The 22050-nt window shown below is 34.6% G+C and overlaps 2 protein-coding genes across 2 annotated transcripts in view; one reads left to right on the forward strand and one right to left on the reverse strand.

Moving 5' to 3' along the window:
• LOC127837371 (target of rapamycin complex 2 subunit MAPKAP1-like) overlaps window positions 1-22050 on the reverse strand; it is a 57736-nt gene that overhangs the window by 14807 nt on the left and 20879 nt on the right. The gene's annotated exons all lie outside the window — the stretch shown is intronic.
• On the forward strand, window positions 21-8902 carry LOC127837369 (uncharacterized). The gene is made up of 3 exons (XM_052364358.1): window positions 21-589; window positions 6607-7610; window positions 8442-8902. The coding sequence occupies exons 1-3, from the start codon at window positions 255-257 to the stop codon at window positions 8792-8794; spliced, it is 1692 nt and encodes a 563-aa protein (XP_052220318.1). The 5' UTR covers window positions 21-254; the 3' UTR covers window positions 8795-8902.

Genomic DNA, 22050 nt, shown 5'->3' on the forward strand with positions numbered 1-22050 from the left:
TTGCAGTACATTTCATATGACATATAAGATAGTTACTTTGCCTGCTTATAACCTTTAAATAAAATTGAGTTTTATCTTTGATAGTGGTACGGTTAGGCGCTGCTTTTTATTGGACTATGGACCGGAGCTAGATGGGCGTTATTTCTTCATCTCTTTAATATAGCCTACCGGCAGTAAGAGATACTAAACAATATTAATTAAATTAAACTTTAAGAGATTTAAAGCTGCTTTGTTTATAAAACTCATTCAGTAAAATGGCAACCTTTTTAGAATCCACCATTGACAAGGGATCTGACATTCTCCAAGATTTCTTATGTTCGACATGTGAAGACAAGAAACTGGATAAAATGGCTGATTTTTACTGTGAAACATGTGTTAAATTTTACTGTGGAAAATGTATTGGCATGCACAGCCAGTTGTTTATAAAACATGCACCCTACGGAAGGGGAGATTTGAAGAAATGGCCAGTGGCAAAGCAGGTGGAAGATTTTCTATTGAAATGTGATATCCATAAAGATAAAAACCTTGAATTGTTTTGTGATAATCACATTGAGCTGTGCTGCACAAACTGTGCAATTCTTAATCACAGGTAAATTTTAACTTTACTTGAATTAAGAACAGGTTAAGAAACAAATGTAGGGTTTTCAAACTTCTTTTCTAGGAAGTCAAATTATTAATATAAAACAAGAGTTCCGCGGTCGGAGATGACCGCATTGAAGCCGGATTTTTGATTTAAATGACAGGAAAGTACCTTTCGTGTTTTTGTCAATGCAATACTTAAATTACTGAAATATTGTTCAAAGGTCAAAATGAAATGTAAGTACTTTTCAAGGCATGAGCAAACCTTGTGTTATGTTTTGAATGCATGCATATACATGAACAACAATAACATTTAAGGTCACAAATATGAACTTGAATTGACAATTAGGAAAGTTTGATCTCAATTTTTTTATTAGCAAATAAGTAAGATATTGTTTGAAGTTTCCATCAATTTCATTATCAAATGTAAGAAAATAAACTTAGATGAAATAATACTATTTATTGTTTTGCTTTCACATACCTACACAGAAATCCAGACAGCCTTATGATCACTCCAAAAGGTTTCTATCACACCAGTTCTAGCAGATAGAATGAATGACATTGAAATGAATGACCTTGAAATGACCAGTGGTCATCTAAGTGTGCTTGCAAACCTTTACGTCAAGTTTGAGATTCTAGGTCCAAGCATACCAAAGTTATAACAATTTTAACATTTTAACATTGAAGGTCACAGTGACCTTGACCTTCAAATGAATGACATTGAAATGAGCAGTGGTGATCTTCTAGTACTGGCCAACCTTTATGTCAAGTTTGAAGACTCTAGGTACAAGCATACCAAAGTTATAACATGGAATAAGAACTTTAACATTTTTACCTACCAAAGTTATAAGAACTTTAACATTTTTACATTCAAGGTCACAGTGACCTTGACCTTAGAATGAATGACCTTGAAATGACCAGTGGTCATCTAAGTGTGCTTGCAAACCTTCATGTCAAGTTTGAAGACTCTATGTCCAAGCATACCAAAGTTATAACAATTTTAACATTTTAACATTTAAGGTCACAGTGACCTTGACCTTCAAATGAATGACATTGAAATGACCAGTGGTCATCTTCTAGTACTGGCCAATCTTTATTTCAAGTTTGAAGACTCTAGGTACAAGCATACCAAAGTTATAACATGAAATAAGAACTTTAACATTTTTACATTCAAGGTCACAGTGACCTTGACCTTCAAATGAATGACTTTGAAATGTCCAGTGGTTACTTACTAGTTCTGGCCAACCTTCATGTCAAGTTTCAAGACTCTAGGTCCAAGCATACCAAAGTTATAACAACTTTAACATTTTTACATTCAAGGTCACAGTGACCTTGACCTTCAAATGAATGACCTTGAAATGTCCAGTGGTTACTTACTAGTTCTGGCCAACCTTCATGTCAAGTTTCAAGACTCTAGGTCCAAGCATACCAAAGTTATAACAACTTTAACATTTTTATATTGAAGGTCACAGTGACCTTCACCTTCAAATGAATGACCTTGAAATGACCAGTGGTCATCTGTTAATCCTGGCCAACCTTCATGTCAAGTTTGAAGACTCTAGGTCCAAGCATACCAAAGTTATACCATGAAATAAGAACTTTAACATTTTTACATTCAAGGTCACAGTGACCTTGACCTTCAAATGAATGACCTTGAAATGACCAGTGGTTACTAACTAGTTATGGCCAACCTTCATGTCAAGTTTCAAGACTCTAGGTCCAAGCATACCAAAGTTATAAGAACTTTAACATTTTTTATATTGAAGGTCACAGTGACCTTGACCTTCAAATGAATGACCTTGAAATGACCAGTGGTCATCTGTTAATCCTGGCCAACCTTCATGTCAAGTTTGAAGACTCTAGGTCCAAGCATACCAAAGTTATACCATGAAATAAGAACTTTAACATTTTCGAGCACGCCGCCACCCCGCCCGCCCGCCCGCCCCCCCGCCCGCCCGACAACATCAATCTATAAGCCGAGATTTTTTCGAAAAAAATCCGGCTAATAAATTTCATAATATCAACAAAATATTTTTTATTTCAATAAACAATTAATTTGTTCATGTACAATAATTCAAACAAGAGCTGTCTACATCGGAAGACATATGCCCCCAAAAAACGCTTGTTGGAAAGCTAAACGCAGATTTCAAAACCTTAACGCGGACCCAAAGTTCAAGGTCAAGGTCAAAGGGGTCGAAATTTGTGTGCGTATGTAAAGGCCTTGTCCATATACACATGCCTACATGAACCAAATATGCAGTTTACATCTGAAGCAACAAAGAAGTTTTGAGAATTTTCGAGCGAAAATACATTTTTTTTTGATGATTCAAGGGCCATAACTCAGAAGTGCCTGTGTAAATTTGGCTGATACTGTGAAACCATTATTAATCGTCAGGCATTAATTTTCATAAATTTCGTCAGTCGACCGATCGGCTAATTTAAGATCCTTACGAACAATCATGCTCTATGTTTGAACAAAAACAAACACTAAGTTGAACAATATTTACCGTATACATTAGGCATTAAATTCCAACATAATCCATGCACACATTCACTGCTGTTTCGTAATCAAGATTAATCCGGTTTTGACACAAAGTGATGTAGATTACACAAGGTACTTAACTGACACGTTACACTTCTTTAAAACGCGTGTGCAGTACAGCTGTATCGAATGCGTTGACTTCGTTTATGTAGAATGGTAATGAATTAGCGCTAATTGTTTATAACTTTATTACCCATTAGGTGCATTGTGTTTTTCAGGGGTGTTGCATATTAGCCATCACGCAGCGAATGCCGATGAAAGACAATAAACCAAATGAAAAGATGACGATGTGTGATCAACATGCGTATTTATCACAAATTAATAAAGAATATTTTAATTGCTGTTTGTTGTTTGATTGTTTGCCCATAACCACACTTATGACTATTTTATATGTATCAATTTATTTATTTTTATATTATTGACATTATTGATTTATATACCGGTAGTTTACTTTTTTAGAACAAACACACACATAGAGTTTATAATTTTAATGTTGATATCAGAATAAAAAAGCATTTTATTTGAAAAAAAAACATTGACATTTCAGGCCAATTACTGTTCCTAAAATTATCAAAAATGTACGATGCAAAACGCTTGAAACTTTATTGAAAAGTGACAAATTAATTTCCTAACACTAGTTATAATCCATATTGTTCGCACCTTCCCTAATTGGTGCCGATAAAGGTACGATTGTTATCAGTATGGCAATTATAATAATAGAATAAGACTAATTGGCAATTGGCTTCGTTGTTACAAACACTCGTTAACGGTTATTCGATCCCACTTGTCCGCTAATCATAACAATGAACGTGTGAATGGCATACATTAAGAGGGTCCATTACTGTCCCTTGAAAACAAAACTAGTTAATTGGCATGTGACAAACAGGCCCCACCTCCTGCAGTGATTCTCAAGTGTGCTCCCGCATTCGAACCACGATTTTTCGCAACTGCGATTGATCGCGAATATGTATTTCACACAAATCGGATATTGACTGACGCATTTTTTTAAAATTCAAAATCAGAAATCGGCGAATTTAAGTGCTGACGAAATCGTCATTTTTATAAAAATGACGAAATTTTGTGCTGTCGAAAATAAATGGTTTCACAGTAATCAAACTTAACCTAGATTTTATTATCTTACACATTTTTATGAAGTTTGGTGAAGAGCTGATGACAATTGCTTGAGTTATTGAGCGGAAACAAAAGAAACAAACTCAATTTTTCCATGATTCAAGGGCCCAAAATCAGGAGTGTCTTGGTCAATCTTGCTGATTATCAAACTTGACCTAAATCTCCTGACCTGACACATTTTCATGAAGTGTGGCAAAGATCCTATGACATTTGCTCGAGTTATTGAGCAGAAATGAGAAAAAACGCAATTTTTCAATGATTCAAGGCAGAGCTCCAGATAAAAATAAGGTCAAATTCTTATTTACTCCCTATTTTAAAAATTAATTCTTATTTTACCCCCTATTAATAAAATTATTTCTTAACAATATATTACCAAATTTTTTTTATTCATTGTTTTTGACACACTAACAATTCAACATTTTGGTTTATAGTCTTGGAAAAGCCTGGTTTTCCTTCTCCGTTTCTTGCTAATTGAAAGAACATGCACCATGGACTTTTGACACTGAAATGGCTTTGTTTTGCCTTCCACGCTTCGATACACCGCTTTGGTCGGCCATTATGATTTTTTATGTAAAACGGTCACTGACACTTCGGCTTAGGTCATAATGGCCTTTTGGTCGCCGTTAAAGTCGTATCAAAAACTATATTTAACATTTAATTTTAATTACATTTTGAATAGGTATACAGTATATTACTTGTGTATAAAAATTACGATAAGTGTAATTAAAAAGGTACAATAAACAGCAATGACACGTCTGCAATACTGGGAGAACAGAATCGAGACCGTTTGGCCTTTCGACCGTTCTTAGGTGTGGCTCTTCCTCACAGCAAACGCTTGAGTGACGTTGACTTAAAGTTGTAGTTTTAATTGAGCGCCTAGACGATTCAGAACCAGGATGAAATGTTAACCGTATATAATTTGCTACTGGAAGTTTTACGCACGTTCGAAAATTTTGAATTTGTGTTTTATTTTTTCAATGCGTAACTTTACGCAAGGATTCTCAATCTAAATCGTTATTTAAGAAATTTAATTCGTTTTTACGCCTTTACGCATGTTATCTGGAGCACTGATTCAAGGGCCGTAACTCAGAAGTGCCTGTGTAAATTTGGCTGATTATCAAACTTTACCTAGATTTTATTATCTTACACATTTTTATGAAGTTTGGTGAAGATCCGATGACAATTGCTTTAGTTATTGAGCGGAAACAAGAAACAAACTCAATTTTTCCATGATTCAAGGGCCCTTACTCAGGAGTGTCTTGGTCAATTTTGCTGATTTTTGAACTTGACCTAAATCTCATGACCTTACACATTTTCATGAAGTGTGGTGAAGATCCTATGACATTTGCTTGAGTTATTGAGCGGAAATGAGAAAAAACGCAATTTTTCGATGATTCTAGGGCCGTAACTCAGAAGTGTCTGGGTCAATTAAGCCGATTATTAAACTTGACCTAGATATTATTGCCTTACACATTTTCATGCATTTTGGTGAAGATCCTATGAAATTTGCTAAAATTATTATGCGGAAACAAGAGAAAAACATTATTACGATTATTCAAGGGCTGTAACTCAGCAGTGTCTGGGTCGATTTGGCTGATTATCGCATTTGACCTAGTAGTTATTGCCTTACACATTTCCATGAAGTTTGATGAAGATATGATGATAATTGCTAGAATTATTGAGCGGAAACGCGAAAAAACCCAATTTTACGATGATTCAAGGGCTGTAACTCAAGAGTGTCTGGGTGAATTCGGCTGATTATCGAACTTGACCTAGATATTGTTGACTTACACATTTTCATAAAGTTTGGTGAAGATCCTATGAAATTTGATAGAGTTATTGAGCGGAAACAAGAAAAAAAACAATTTTACGATGATTCAAGGGCCGTAACTCAAGAGTGTCTGGGTCAATTTGGACGATAATCGAACTTGACCTAGATTTGATTGCTTTACACATTTTCATTGCTTGACTAATTGAGCGGAAACTAATCCGGACAGAAAGACTAACTGACTATCTAACTGACTAACTGACTAAGGGACGGTGCAATTTTAATATGCCCCCCAAGCCTATGTTCTGGGGGCATAAACATATAAAAAGACAGCAGTTTTAAGCTATCTTTGTAATTTAGTCACTGATTTCACATCCAATAAAATATCTGTTGAAATTAATATGTAGGTTTTAGATTAAAATAAATGAATACTTATGTAAATACCATGTTGGCCTAAAGCTGAATTCTAGTATATGAACTATTTCATTCTGATTTTACCAAAGTATTTTAGATTCCCATTACACAAACTTTTAAAATTATTTAGTATTGTATACAGGTGTAAGTTTTTTTTTCAATTTTCTTTCAGACACTGCCAAAAGATAACTCTTATATCTGACATCGTAAAAAGCCAGTCTACAGACCTTCAACAACTTTCAGTTTCTATCAAAACTATTCTAAAAGAGTTGAAGAAACTTCAAGACAACCAAGAGGCTAGCATTCAGTATTTGCAAAGTTCATATGATGAACAGTTACATAAGATACAGAACACTCGCAGAGAAATAAATGCAGCCCTAGACACTATTGAACAGAAGACACGAAAGGAAATGTTAGATACTCTAACCAAACTGCAGGCCTCTACCAAAAGTGAAGTTGATAAATGCATCAGGCTTAGGGATGAATTGAAACGACTTCGAGACGCCACACAGGACATAAGTGATAAAAGCAAGCAGGAGTTATCCTTTATTGCCACCAGAAAATGCGAGGAAATAATAAAACAATCTAAAACTTTTTTTAATAGCACTCTTCAGGATAAATGTTATATATCATTCCAGCCTAACAGTGAAATTGTACAGTACTTGACAACACTGTTAGGTCTTGGGAAGATTGAACGAATGATGGTACAAGATAATCCAAACAAGGTTATCACTGTGAAGGGCAAGTCTGAACACAATGTGAAAATATCAAGTGATTCATGGCGATGCCAGTTCTCAGCCATCCTTGTTCTCCCAGGCAAACAGGTCCTAGTTGCAGATTACGCGAATAAGAAAGTCAAGCTTCTTGACCAGCAGTACCAGGTGGTGAGTCACTGTAGTGTGCCTGGCTTTCCATGGGCCCTGTGTGATATCACACCCAGTGAAGTGGCTGTTACTGTGAATGGAAATGCTAAGAACATAAATAAGGTCCACTTCATCACAGTCAACAACAGACAGCTGAAAATAGGAAGAAAGCTTCAGTTACAACATGAATGTGTTGGTATTGCCTTCCACCAGGGAGACATGTATATTACTGCTAAAACTGCACTGTACAAGTATACACTGAATGGGAAACTTGTCAGCAAGATGTATGAGGATACATCAGACAGTGATACAGGTAAGAATCATTGTAAATGAATCATTATATGTGATTTGTTCAATAAATACATTTAAAATGTTCCGTCAGTGTATTATTTCAACTGATGTTAAGAAAATAATTAATGTTTCGTATTGTTGATTAAGACATTCCCAGAATGCCATGTCTAAAAATATTGTGAAATAATTAAATTTTGTTTACATAAAATTTAATGGATTGGTAAAATCGGGCATATTTAGTACATTCTTTAATTGTTTGTTGCTTTTTATAATAACTGATATAAGAATTTGACCTAAAATGTTGTTGAACATTTGATTGTGTGGTTCAATAACTGTTTGTAACCTGTTGTTTTTTGTTTTGTTTTTTAATATTTAGTAAATGAGCATGACTTAATAAGTTCAGCAACTGACTTTCATAACTGATGAAGGATATGGATCCAATTTCAATTTCAATATCAACCACATAGTTATTCTTTTGAATGATGATCATGTAAAATATTCCATTTTGTGTCAATACCATTATAACCAAGTTTGTATGTATGGGTAATGTTAATGAGTTATACCACCTGACATATTCCTGTTCATATTAAAGCGTAATTATTTCTTTCTGCTTTGTTTGTGAAGACTTTAATTATTCTAACACCAGTCACTCACAAACATTTAAAGAACACAATACACTGGAACAGAAATTCCTGCCACACATAAATATTTATTATTAGTGGATTTTATACATATCTTAATAATTTGTTGTCTCTGGTATTTTTAACAACACATTATTTATACAGTTTCAATAAGATTTATTATTAACTACTATACATGTTATTAAATATGTTGATGGTACTCTGTTTTACAGTAAAGGAGTGTGCTGTGAGCCCCACAGGGGACAAGTTGTACATCATTAATAACTCCCAGCACAAGCTTGTCACTCTGGCCAGGAATGGTTCAGTCCTGGCCACGTTTACTGACCGTGCACTACACGACCCAATAGGTCTTCATGTGACACCTGCAGGCCAAGTGCTCGTCAGTGGACGGGATTCCTATACTATCCTACAAGTAGATAGTGAGGGAAAGAGAAAACTGGCTACTCTTGCTACGGAGGATCATGGAGTGGTGGAACCAATATCAGTCTGCTACAACAGACACACTGCCTCCATCATTGTGGGATTAGAGGGTCCGAGCAAGATCCTCGTGTTCAAAGTGGAATAGTGTAATTTGACATGTATCTTGATTGATGATTCAGATTATTTAAATTGCCATGTGATTGTGTTGTTGTGTGTAAGAACATTTTGTTGATAATAAAAACTTGTTAGTGTTTTTGCAGGTTCATTTATTTCATAAACAAATCATGTCATAAGTTCAAAGAATTTTCTGTGAACATTAGAATTGATATAGGGTGTATTATAGTGTTACATCAATAACAATTGTTTTTCTCATTGACTTTACAAGTCAACATAAACTGCTAATGAAAATGCAGAAACAGTTTTAGATCAGAATATAATGTCTGTCATTTTTACATAACATCAACATTACACTGTAACTATATTTATCATACCGCTGCATTGATATCTGCCTGACATAACACTCCCTGATATATATTTTTTATATCAGTTTAACAGAAAGTTCTTATATCAGTCGATGATAGGAGGAATGTCATATTACTCGAAATCAACTAAAAAGTAATATTTTTTAGTAAAATCGAATCAGATTCAACAAAACAAACAATTTGATACCAAGATGTTATATATTCTTAACACAAAATGCAACACAAACAGCAAAAACACAATGTCCCCCTACAGTCTTCGAAATTAGCACATGCCCAATCGCCCGTGGCGAGTAAAATTACTGCCGGGCACATAAAAAAATTCACGTTTGTGGCCCGCCGGGCATGTAAATTATTGAAGCCAATTGACAGTTTATAAAAAAAATCGTTAGTTGTTCTTGATATTTGCAAATCTATTTTTCAATTTTGCGAACAAACACCTTGCCGGAAGTTGTAAAACAATGAAATTCGATTGGTTTAACAACACACACCTGCTTGCACACGTCATCGTTATTGTTTTTGACCGATGCAGTTCGGTCACAATCGGTTCTTATCGACGGTTTCTCTAGACATTAATCGAGAAAATGCTTTTTGAATCGATCATTTCAATCAAGTAATACGCTTCCGTTTTTGTCAATGTAAACAAATGTCATTGTCGACATAGAGGCTATGCAGTATCTTAGGTATGTTGATGGGGCTTAGCCCAATAAAGCACTTCCAAAATAGAAAATTGCCAATGATTTAGAGAAAAAGGAAGCCAAGAAATGGTACAGTACAGGCAACGTGTACTTTGACAAAAACGCGTGTCTGCGGTGTTCAATTTTCCCGATGGGTGACATTTCGCGGGGGGCGGACACGCTACTGACCGCGGTGTTCGGCGAACACCCAAAATCGCCGCGATTGCACGCTATCATTAACTGTAACACCCGTGATCACCGCAATGCCGCGCGGCCATTGATACATGTAATACCTGTCTGCGATGGTCATTCAAGAGTTTTAAATTTACATGTACAATGTACAAATGAACATAATAAACTACATGTATGTGCAAATGTATGCGTTCTTAAAGTGATATTATGGGCAACTAACAGTATTTGCAATATACAATGTAGGTGTGTATCGTAACCGTTGTTTGTTTTTTGTGTTTTCGCTCGATATACACTTGTATTTGTTAATGCAGCATCAACATAATTAAACAATATCCCGAAAAGAAAAATAATCCATTTAAATATCAACTGTACTTTCGTTTTGACAACTTACGACAGAAATGAATCGATGTACGATGCGAGTCTAAATGTAGTTTTCATGCAGATTCTTTCATACCACACAATGACACAATTTGGTTTTACGGATCATTTCAGGTTAGAGGGATGGGTGAGTCATGTAACATATCGAAAATAATATAAATTTTTTATAAACAACCGGTAACAAGATGAGTTGTAGATAATTTCAGATACCACATTCATTATAACTTATTGTTTTCACCCGTTTCTTTTCAGCTCAATTCAACAGTAACAAAATGCCCATCACTTTAAACTCGTCTTGCTTCCAGTGGTTAATAAAAAAATATAATATTCGATATTTTTCATGACAGTTCATTCCTCTAAGCCGAAATGATCCGTAAAACAAATTTGTGTCTTTGTGTCGTATGAATAAATCTGCACTAAAATGAAATTTAGGTTTACATCGTACCCCTAATCATAACGAAAGTACAATTGATATTCAAATGATTTTTTTATTTTTCCGGGATATCGTTTTAGAATGTTGATGATGCATTCATAGATATAAGTTTATGTAAAGTGACAACACCAAAAAATAACCGACGGTTGCAATAGACACCTATAAACATTGCATATATTGTTAGATGCGCATAATATTACGTTAAATACTTAAAATATCCTTCGACCAGCATGTACATAAAAATAGACTATATTTACTTGTATTCATTATCGCTTAAAGCGGGTATATACGATTTTTTATATGTGTTTAATTGTAATACATTGATAAAATATGTTACAATAACACAAAATAGGCAACAAAAATTACACATTAAAGCCGAATTTCATAAAATGCAGCAAAGACAAATTAGCGCCCCGAGTCGATTGTGACGTACATATTTTCCTACAATAACCGAAGCATTCGTCTTTGCATTAGGATCGGAGTTAGTGTTCGTGTGTCGTATAAATAGATATCGTTGCAGGAATTCAAATAAACCGTTAAACTAAGTTTAGATTCACATCGTACATGTATGGTTTACATGCTAGCGAATTCGGCTGCACAGCCGTTTTAAATTTCAAAATTAAATATCTGGCTTATTTCGCATTTTTCGACACGTTCTTCTTAACTTTTATTTTAATTTATATTTAAATATATATATAATAAGTTTATTACACATTTTATATAAATTCATAAATATTTGACAACAACGTATATACCCGCTTTAAATAAAAGGGATCAATAATTTACGTTTATATTTAATTATTTTTTTTTTGCGAACACGATGAACACCGCGGTAGATATAATGGGTCCGCGGTGATTCGCGGTGTCCACCTTATTAAAAACGGCCCCCGCGAATATTTGATCTGAACACCCATCGCGGGGGTCGTTTGGTAAGCGAACACCGTAAAATAAACACCGCGACGAGTGGCGTTTGTCAAAGTACACGTTGCCTGTACTGTACAAGGACACCAGAGAACGCTCTTTTCAAGAGCACTGGTGTAACGATCCACCGTCTTAATGCTATTGACTGATTAGATGTAATTGTATTTACTACTATTGAAACAAATGTTCTGCTTTACTATGTGTAGCATGTAAGTGTTAAAATGTTGTGATTTGTTATATTTTTGGTTAAAAAAGTTTGGGCATGTAAAAAATTTGTTGGGCATGTAAAAATTCTTAAGTAACTGGCCCGACTGGCATGTAACTTTTCAAAGCTTATTTCGAAGACTGCCCCTATATGACGTTTGACCTTGAAGGATGACCTTGACCTTGTGAAGGATAACTTTGACCTTTCACCACTCAAAATGTGCAGCTCCATGAGATACACATGCATGCCAAATATCAAGTTGCTATCTTCAATATTGCAAAAGTATTCATAAAATAAGCGATTTGGGCCACATATATTTGACCTCTGACCTTGAAGGATGACCTTGACCTTGACATTTCACCACTCAAAATGTGAAGCTGCATGAGATGCACATACATGCCAAATATCAAGTTGTCAAATAATGCATGCATATGCAACCACTTACCCCTAAAAACTTATTCCAAAATGTTATATTTTCTTTGCAACAACTGTTATAACTCTAAATTTGATTTACTTGAAAACGAAAGTAGCCATCGCTCTTGAACCCGGCTTTGCAGTGAATTACACTGACAGAGCCAGGCACATAAATATCCAATCAACAACAACAACGATGTTTTAATAAATGTAAATAAATGAAAAATACTTATCATTCTGATTGTATTGGAATAAGTTTTTAGGGGTAAGTGGTTGCATGTGAATGCATTATTTGACACGCCTCGTTGTTTTAAAGGAATAGGACGCGAGCTATCGATTAAGGGGCAAAAACTCAAAAATATTGCTTGAAAGTCTGTAGAAGATTTATTCGGGTTGACAAACGGACTCGAAATATTGCTCGGTTTTCGACCGACTGTGAGTTAACGGCTGGACAGATTTTTTTAAAGTGAACTTTTTTTGAAAGGTTGTCCAATTGCCCATAGGAGGATCAATGGATGCTTTTGATTAAAGCTACTTTTGACATTTTTGCGGCCCGCGAAGACAGGTCTATGATAAATTCTAGTTAATGACCTTGTTATGATTCCAATATCAGAGGGTGGGGATTTTTTTCACGGCTCTTTGTCAATTTTTTTCTCATTAAACATGATTTTATGTATTTATTTGAATATATTGGGCTCTTAAAAAAATAAATAACAAAAAAATACTATCCAGGGTACGTTACTTCCACCTGTGCCCCTGTCCTGCTTATATTCATATTAATCAACAATATTAAACATTAACACAATATTTAATATACAAAATATACACAAAATCTTATATTCTGATCATATTTTTACTGATCCACTGTATTTTACTAAAAGGATGATGTTTCATTGGACTAATAATTATAGATTTAGGATTACAGACCAGTTGCTTCAGTAATATGTTCAGAGTGTGCCCTGTTGGCCGCATATGCATTCTTGAGTTATCATTCAAAAACCATTTTACTATTTGAGTCACCGTGACCTTGACCTTTGACCTAGTGACCTCAAAATCAATAGGGGTCATCTGCGAGTCATGATCAATGTACCTATTTAGTTTCATGAACCTAGGCCCAAGCGTTCTTGAGTTATCATCTGACAACCACCTGGTGGACGGACCGACCAACAGACAGACCAGACCGACATGAGCAAAGCAATATACCCCCTCTTCTTCGAAGGGGGGCATAATAAGTAATTCGGGCCACATATATTTGACCTCTGACCTTGAAGGATAACCTTGACCTTGACCTTTCACCACTCAAAATGTGCAGCTCCATGAGATACACATGCATGCCAAATATCAAGTTGCTATCTTCAATATTTCAAAAGTATTCATAAAATGAGCCATTTTGGCCACATATATTTGACCTATGACCTTGAAAGATGACCTTGACCTTTCACCACTCAAAATGTGCAGCTTCATGAGATACACATGCATGCCAAATATGAAGTTGCTATCTTCAATATAGCAAAAGTTATTGCAAAATGTTAAAGTTGGCGCAAACAAACCAACAGACCAACAGACAGGGCAAAAACTATATGTCCCCCACTACTATAGTGGGGGACATAAAAATATGTGTCTATTTCTATTCCTTAGACAAATAACCATTGTTATTTAAAGAGAAGTCTTTTTTTATTATTAAGCAAAAAAAAATGTGAATGCAATACCTGTGCCTCGCATCAAACTGGAATTATTGAGCTGCATGAAACCATTTTTTTTTTTTTTTGAGTAAACATGAACTTGACCTGACAGTCCCCAAATTCAATGCCTAGCTAGATTAATCTCTATTCAAGCTTTCTAAATCTAAAGTTTCATAAAAACTATTTTAAGGCAAACGTAAGTAATTGAGCAGACAACACCTAGAGAGCATACAACATTAACTTGGCAAATCTCGGATAATGTGTAGCGCGCGAGCCGCCGACTTCCTGAGACCGCCACCGAGCGCTATGTGCGGCCTCACAATGCCGATGTTCCTTCCGAAACCCTCGGAAGGCCAATTACAAAATAACAATGTAATTATAATTTTCCTTAGGCTACCTGCGTTCTGATTATGAACTTCAAATAATCGAGTCGCTTCAGATATATACAATGCGACCAAAGAGGGGACCGATGCCTTCAACGAATCCTCTGGCTTCCGTGAAGCTACTGGTTACCGCCTCCATGAGGCTACTGGCTTCCGCGAAGACACTGGCTCAGGTCATCCCGAGGCCTTAGGTGAAGCTTCCGTCACTGCCTTGTACGACGTCCGTAGTATCCAACACTCTAAAAAACCCTCTCCAAGAAACAGGAACTCTGCAGCCCGGGCAGCACCGTTTAAAGCTTGCAGCCAACGTAAATACCCAACTGCTCCAGAATACTGTTCTTTTAGAGTAACGTCCCTTTTCTTCAGGTGTTGATCTGCTCGCATACACCGGAGAACTGCCTAACTTGCCTATTTGCAAGCCTTTATATACTGGCGAACAGAGCGCCACCTAGCCAACGGAAAAACACGATCCGGAAACTACCGACGTTTCCGAAAGCCTTTCGTAATTAACGGAGTTTACCGATCACATATTTCTTTAGTATTAACATAAATTCATATGATTTTGCATCAAAGATATTACATACTACATTGGTGAAGTATCTAGCAACATTAATTATGTTTTACGAGAGTTTATTCATGGTAATTAAGCAAAAATATAGCCTACTTCGTGAGTGGAAGTCTGAGTTCATCCAAGTTATATAAGTTGACAAATTTACGACTAAGGGAAGTAACCAATGAAGCTTAAGACAATTGAAGGGAAGTTACTAACCGTTTCTATTAAGGACGATTCGTCTCGAAACCGTTCGTTACAAATGCAAGGGCCTAAGTTATACAAAGCTTCATGCAATTTGGCTGGCTATCAAACTAAAATGAGATATTATGCCCACAGACATAACTGCCAAGTATCATGATAATCCGATTTAAACTTTTTGTGTAACTGTGCTGGCATTGTGAAGGCCAAATCCCCATCCACCCAAAACATGGTTTCCAAAAAAACGCCCACTGATGTGGATAAATAGAAATAACATAATTATTTGCTGTCTCACACTTGTGATGTGTATGATTGGTGTTGACTCGTACTTGTGATGTGTATGATTGATATTTACTAACTGGTCAGGAATGTGGTAGGTCAAAATGATGCTAAGAAAAAAAATTAAATCAATTTTTTTGCTTCAAAATACATGAATCTGCCTCTATTAAAATCCCTGCATAATGTACATGCAAAATGTTTATTTATGATTTAAGTATTCACATCATAATTATATCACACATTTTACAATATAAACCAACTTTGATTGCACAAAATAATAATATAATCATGATGCAGATAACAACCTGCCTTTGATAAGTACATCATGTATAACTGTTATTACAAATATTACGAACCAGCAGATACGATCAGGCACAAAAGCAACTCACAATGTGTCGTTTATTTTAGGATTTATTTTCATAAAGTACTCAGTTAACCGCAATAGCAACAATAAGATCCTTAGATTTCACAGTTCTTGCACACGGTTTTAATTGTTCAGTTAAATTAAAGTGTGTGTTTTTGACGATGCTGTGAAGCATCGTCTAAGTTATCATACCATGAAAAAATTCTTCACAATGGCGACCTATGTAAAAGACCGAGCCAGTCCGATTGAGATTTTTCTAATCAGCATACCTCGCTGATTATCACTGATAAAGGTAAATATTTATAGAACAGCATATTCTGGGGAAACAGATTCAGTAAGTGTATCAAAACGTACATTTTAAATTAGTAATTTTAAATCCATTTTATTTTTATGGACCAATGAAACAACTATATATTTTCTCTATTTTGTTAGATATTTGTTCTCGATTTTGTCAATGAATTGCAAATGAAAATATGTAAAATTAAGTGTTTACGTGATCACAAATCTAAAGAATGCGAACAATTTCGAACCTGCAAATTGAAAACGCTGCACTGCTATGATATATATATAGATAAAACAACATTTTTTTGCGTAGTTGTCCGTCCCGCTAGCGCAGTGCTAAGGACGTTCGCTTTTTCACCTCTACGACACCGGTTGCATTCCCGTTCCCGGCACAATGTTATTTTTTGTTTGTTTTGTGGTCACCATTCCGGACAGGTGAGTTTTTTTCCAGATAATCCAATCCCCCCCCGCAGCACAAGACATTATACAAAATTAAAAAGTATTTCTGAAAAAAAAATTAGCTGGAAATTGCAGCTATCATTCAAAATTTGTCCCAACTGTTGTCAATCTAAGCTTATTAGGTTACTGAGGAGTGCTGGACACACTACGGGTCCCAACATTATGCAGCCTCAGGGGCGGATGTAACTCATAACCTTGGAAAAACACAAATACACACACTAGGTGCAGCCTAGGCACGTATAGACTTAAACAAGGCAGCAAACTCAAGTGCGAGCACAATCATTTTAAATTTACATATTTAATACGATATTCTAACAGAAATTACACAACCACCGAAGTGTACATACCATGTTTGATAATTCGTTCGGTTGTTAGATTTCCTAATATACATGTTTAAGGTCATATCGCTTTGGTTGGTTAATTTATCCATAATTATGTTCCTGGGCGAACTGGGATAGTCAAGTGCTCTTACGATTGAGCTCACCTGGTCCGGCTATGTGCTCATACCTACTTTCGAGAATCATCATGAAAGTATTGCCATACTTGATGAACAAACATGCCTATGCGTATTGAACTTAAATTAACAAACAATATTCAACAGGAAAAAAGCATATATCCATGTCCATGGGCATGTGAAATCACGTCCGTACAAACAACGAAATAAAAGTAGGGTATGATGTACTTGTGTTATTATTATTAACGATCATGTCGTGTTTTGTATACATTGTATATCTGCTGAAATGTAATTTTAATAACCCACAAACATTTTATTATAATAGAAAGTTTTTACGAAAAGTGGTACAGAAAAATACACACTGATTATCTGTTTAAAGATATTTCTTGTTAGATTTGATCGAGAATGCCTCCCAGTTTCGCTCAATGGGTCAAGTTACCCACAGGTACTACTTCCCCGTACCCCTAAATTTGTTTCGTACAAAAAATGTTTGGTACCCAAATTTTTTTCGTACCAAATTTATTTTCATACCCAAAATGTTCGTACCCAAATTTTGTATCGTACCCAAAAAGTTCGTATCAACATACACAATTGTGATGATATAGGAAAACTTAAATTGATGTTTTATATCCATCCTCTTCAAAAGCATCGTCACACCAGTACTGTCAGTACTTTGATTTTATAAATGTTTTCTTATATATAGTTTATTCAATATAAGTTATCGTATATCGCAGAGAAACACAAAGTCATGAGTAAAGCCACATTCTATCTTCCATCATGTTCAACCCTTTGCCCCATTAGAAGCAAAGTGAAAATGGCTTTTGCAAACAGCATAAAATCAGAACAGCATGCGAGTAACTTGCAGTCTGTTGAGGTTTTATGCTGTTTGCTGCTCATCAGTATCTTAGGTTTGGAGATGAAGCCTTTAACAACTTGAATCTAGTAAGAAAGGTTTTTCATTAACTTTAACTTTCTAAGGGACTACAAATGTGTGAAAATATGTATCTAGGGGGTAAAAGGTGCAGTCTTCACTTTCATATATGGTTTATTAATTAGGTGAGAAAATGATTTTTATCATACCACCGCATTGATATCTGCCTGACATAACGTTGCCTGATATATTTTTTTTAAATCATGGTCACCAGGAAGTTCTTACATCAGTCATGTGTGGAGGATGGTGATAATTACTCAGAATCAACTATAAAGTAATAATTTTTAGTAAAATCAAATCAGATTCAACAAAACAATTTGATACCAAGATGTAATATATTTTTAACACAAAATTCAACACAAACAGCAACAATCATTTTTTTACAAATATTAAGCGCGCGTGCTCATGACGTCATTATTGACACATCAAACGACAAAAGTCATATTCTTCACCGCTAAAACTGCAGCTTTTTAGCGATTTTTTTCATTATTTCTTTAATTTGGGGACGAAGAGGCATGATTAACAGAAAAACAGTTTTCTGACTGATCTTTTTGTAATAAATCAGGCCCCGACGAATAAAATAACAATGCAAGAATTTCAGACAGAACAAAGTTTGCCACCTGCACTGGGATTCAAACTGATATTATAATTAATGGATTAAATAGCAAATTGTGACCAAACAGCCATGTTAAGTTTCAAAATACATTGTGTAAACAATCAACATGTACTGTAAGGATTGTTGCAATATTAAACAAACACAATAGAAATAATATCAGTAAATAAAACAGTTTCTCAAGTGAAGTGCTGTAACTAGGAGAATGTTGTGACATCACACATGTGTATAAACACTGATTTTTTTATTTTTCTGAAATTGTGTAAAACAAATATGGATTCAAAATGAATATAACATATTTTTTGGACTGGATTATGTTACTTATTAATTAAACTCTTTGCACATGTTGTACATTATCAACATGTAAGCATTGTCAAAATTTTAAATGAAGTCAGAACACAACAGAAACAATATGATTAAATTAAGAAGTCAAGTGAAGTACTTCAACAATTTAAATCTGAGAAAACGATGGAAAATATTGTCAATCTATGAAAAAGTCTGTTCAACCGATGGTAAGCAGCAACCTAACTACCAAATGTTTCCTATGTCCTTATAACAGTGAAAAAATCACTTAATTCTGAAAACTTTTAAAAGTGACGTATGATTTCCATACTTTCCGCCTAAAATCCCGAGTCGGGATTATAATTATAACTCAATGTTAAAAGAAGGACTTGAAAAACTGTTAAACAGTACACAAATAATTGTTCTATGATAATTATAATAATAAAACAGTTATAATAATAATAATGATATTATTATAAGTATTATTATAATTGTACTTAATAGTACTCAAAAGTTCAAAACATGGGCATGTAGTGCAATATTAATACCAATAAACTGAATAGCTTTTCCTATGTAAAGGTTGTTGTGGGCTGCACATTGTAAGTTCTGTACAATCAATCATTTTGGCATCCTGAATACAAGTATGAAGTGTACAAAATACATAAATTTTGAAATATATATGCTCATAATAAAAATCAATACATACCAATTTTCTTTCAGCATGTCAAGTTATATGCAAAATTAATTTTTAAAAAAGATCACATATGTAAACAAAATGCAAATTTTATTTTGAATTAAACCACTAAATATAAGTGATGCCAAAGTGCCTTGGTTAAATAAAAGAAATTAAATGTCCAATTATAATACACAAACTCATCGTGTGTCTCTTAAAATCAAGACGAGTCCAGATATTACACAAAGGAGCGTACATTACACTGTGTACTTTACTAGCACTGGACATTTTCTGCAGACTTATTCAGACTTTTGTGGAAACATGTACTATTGTGATTTAGAATATAACGCCTGGAATTTGTTTATAAATTCCAACCCGTTGATTTTCATCGAGCTACAATCATCTGAGGTGATGTTAAATCCACCACCCCACTGTGAGGCTTGGAATTCCAGATAGTGCTGGTCAGATAAATTATTGGCTCCACAAAATTGTTTGACTTTAACTAAACATATTCTAAAATATTCAACCTCACTCTGCAAACTTGTTCCTCCCAACTTAATTTTCTCCTCCAAGATCTCAGTAAAGAAGTCATATATTGCATAATCCAGGAAAGATGTTTTTCTAAATTTATCCAACTCTTCCTTGGAAAGCAACGGCATTTGATGTGGGTTTGCATTGATCTGAAGATATATTATGTCTGCAATATTCCAGTTTAAAAGTCTACGCATCAAAATAAGTGACTCGTCAAAACGTTCCATTAACATTACCAAAGAAAACTCGTTTGCTAAAACATTTAGATATTTCTGGACCGTCTTCATATCAGTTGACTTGATGGTGTGACGAAATCCAAAATAGTCAGCTATAGAATTTCGCGTGATAGAGTACAGGTTTTTATCGTAGATTTCTGGGTGATTGACGATATTATGAATAAAATTCTCAGAAGGAATGTTTTTTAAATATGTAGCATTCCAAACGTCTCTGTAATAGTAGGCAGCACTGACCATGCGGTCAAAAGGTTCCCGTATGATAGAGATTCGTACAGCGTCTTCTGGTAAAAGTTCATTATACATCGTTCTGTTGTACACTGCGTGACAGGCCAGAATATCGTGGCGAGCAGAGTTGAGTGGTGGAAAGACTGAAGATGTGCTGAATATGTGGTTCCCTGTCTTTGGAACAGCCATGCTAAGGTTATTGTTAAGTCCAAAGCGAAAGAAAATGTTTAGCATCGTTGTAGAACCAGCTTTAGGCACTTTCAAGAATGCTACATGTGTCACTTTTTGTGTTGAATTTAGTGCCATCTTTGGCACGCCAACTGTGTTTCTCAAATAAATTTTAGAAGCTATCAACCACATTGTGAATAACATTATACACAAACATGCAGCTTTCCTTCCTCTTTTCCTTTTTATTCTATTGTGTATAATTTTATATAGTGCACCAAAAATCAATAACACCATTTCTTTTTCAAAATTACACAATTCAATTATGAAAATATTATGTTTTTGTATTTTATATCCGTTCCAACACAAACTGGCGAGTCTTTTGCACTATAAACCACTTAAACAGGCAAGTCTTTTGCACTATAAACCACTTAAACAGGCAAGCCTTATGCACTATAAACTACATAAACAGACAAGTCTTTTGCACTATAAACCACTTAAACAGGAAAGCCTTTTGCACTATAAACCACTTAAACAGGCAAGTCTTTTGCACTATAAAGTAAAAGTATCCTTAATAAAACTAATAACAATTTGACATTTCTACAGCCATTAACATGTTTAAACATGAGATTTTAAAAAGTTGCTATCTAGTTTATAATCCCCCATTGATCTGTGGGTTTAAACTAGGCTGACCATTGAAATTCACTCAAAATCACATAGCCTATCAATTATAACAATGAGAATGAAACGTCATTGGTTAATACATTGGTCAATACAAGGGCTAAGAGGTTATGGTGCTAGCAGATTACCGTAGCTAATAATTGTGTGTATTATACTAGTGTGTGTTTCCGTCATTGTATGTCACAGTTTTACATAATCATTATGACATTTGTGTTTGGTACTTTTCCTTTCAACAAACAAACACAGTTCAACAGGTTTAGCTACTTGTGATATAATTGGATTTTTGTATGTTTTCAACCAAGATATTCAAAACTTATAATACTTTTTGTTTAATTCTAAACTTTAAATACTGCTAGAAAGCTTTCAAAAATTTTAAGAATTAAATACATTTATTCTTGGATTATATCTCAATTATTTTATCATACTCAGAAAAAAAGTGAGAGCTTTTTTTTATAGAAAATTATGCAATAAGCATGACAATGAATCAAATTTCACAATAAAATGCCTGTCTGCTGTTAAATACAACTTGCATATCTACTTATTACATCATATGCTTTAAAAAAGATATTCATCCAATTAAGTTAATTAAAAGATAGTATGTTCCATGGTGTTATTTTCTAAGTTACCACTCAAAGTTCTAAGAGTAAAACTTAGAACATTAATATTTAAACTAAAAATTTAAGTTATAGACAATTTCTTAGCTTTAATTTG

The sequence above is a fragment of the Dreissena polymorpha genome, chromosome 7, assembly GCF_020536995.1.
Source record: "Dreissena polymorpha isolate Duluth1 chromosome 7, UMN_Dpol_1.0, whole genome shotgun sequence".
NCBI lineage: Eukaryota > Metazoa > Mollusca > Bivalvia > Myida > Dreissenidae > Dreissena > Dreissena polymorpha.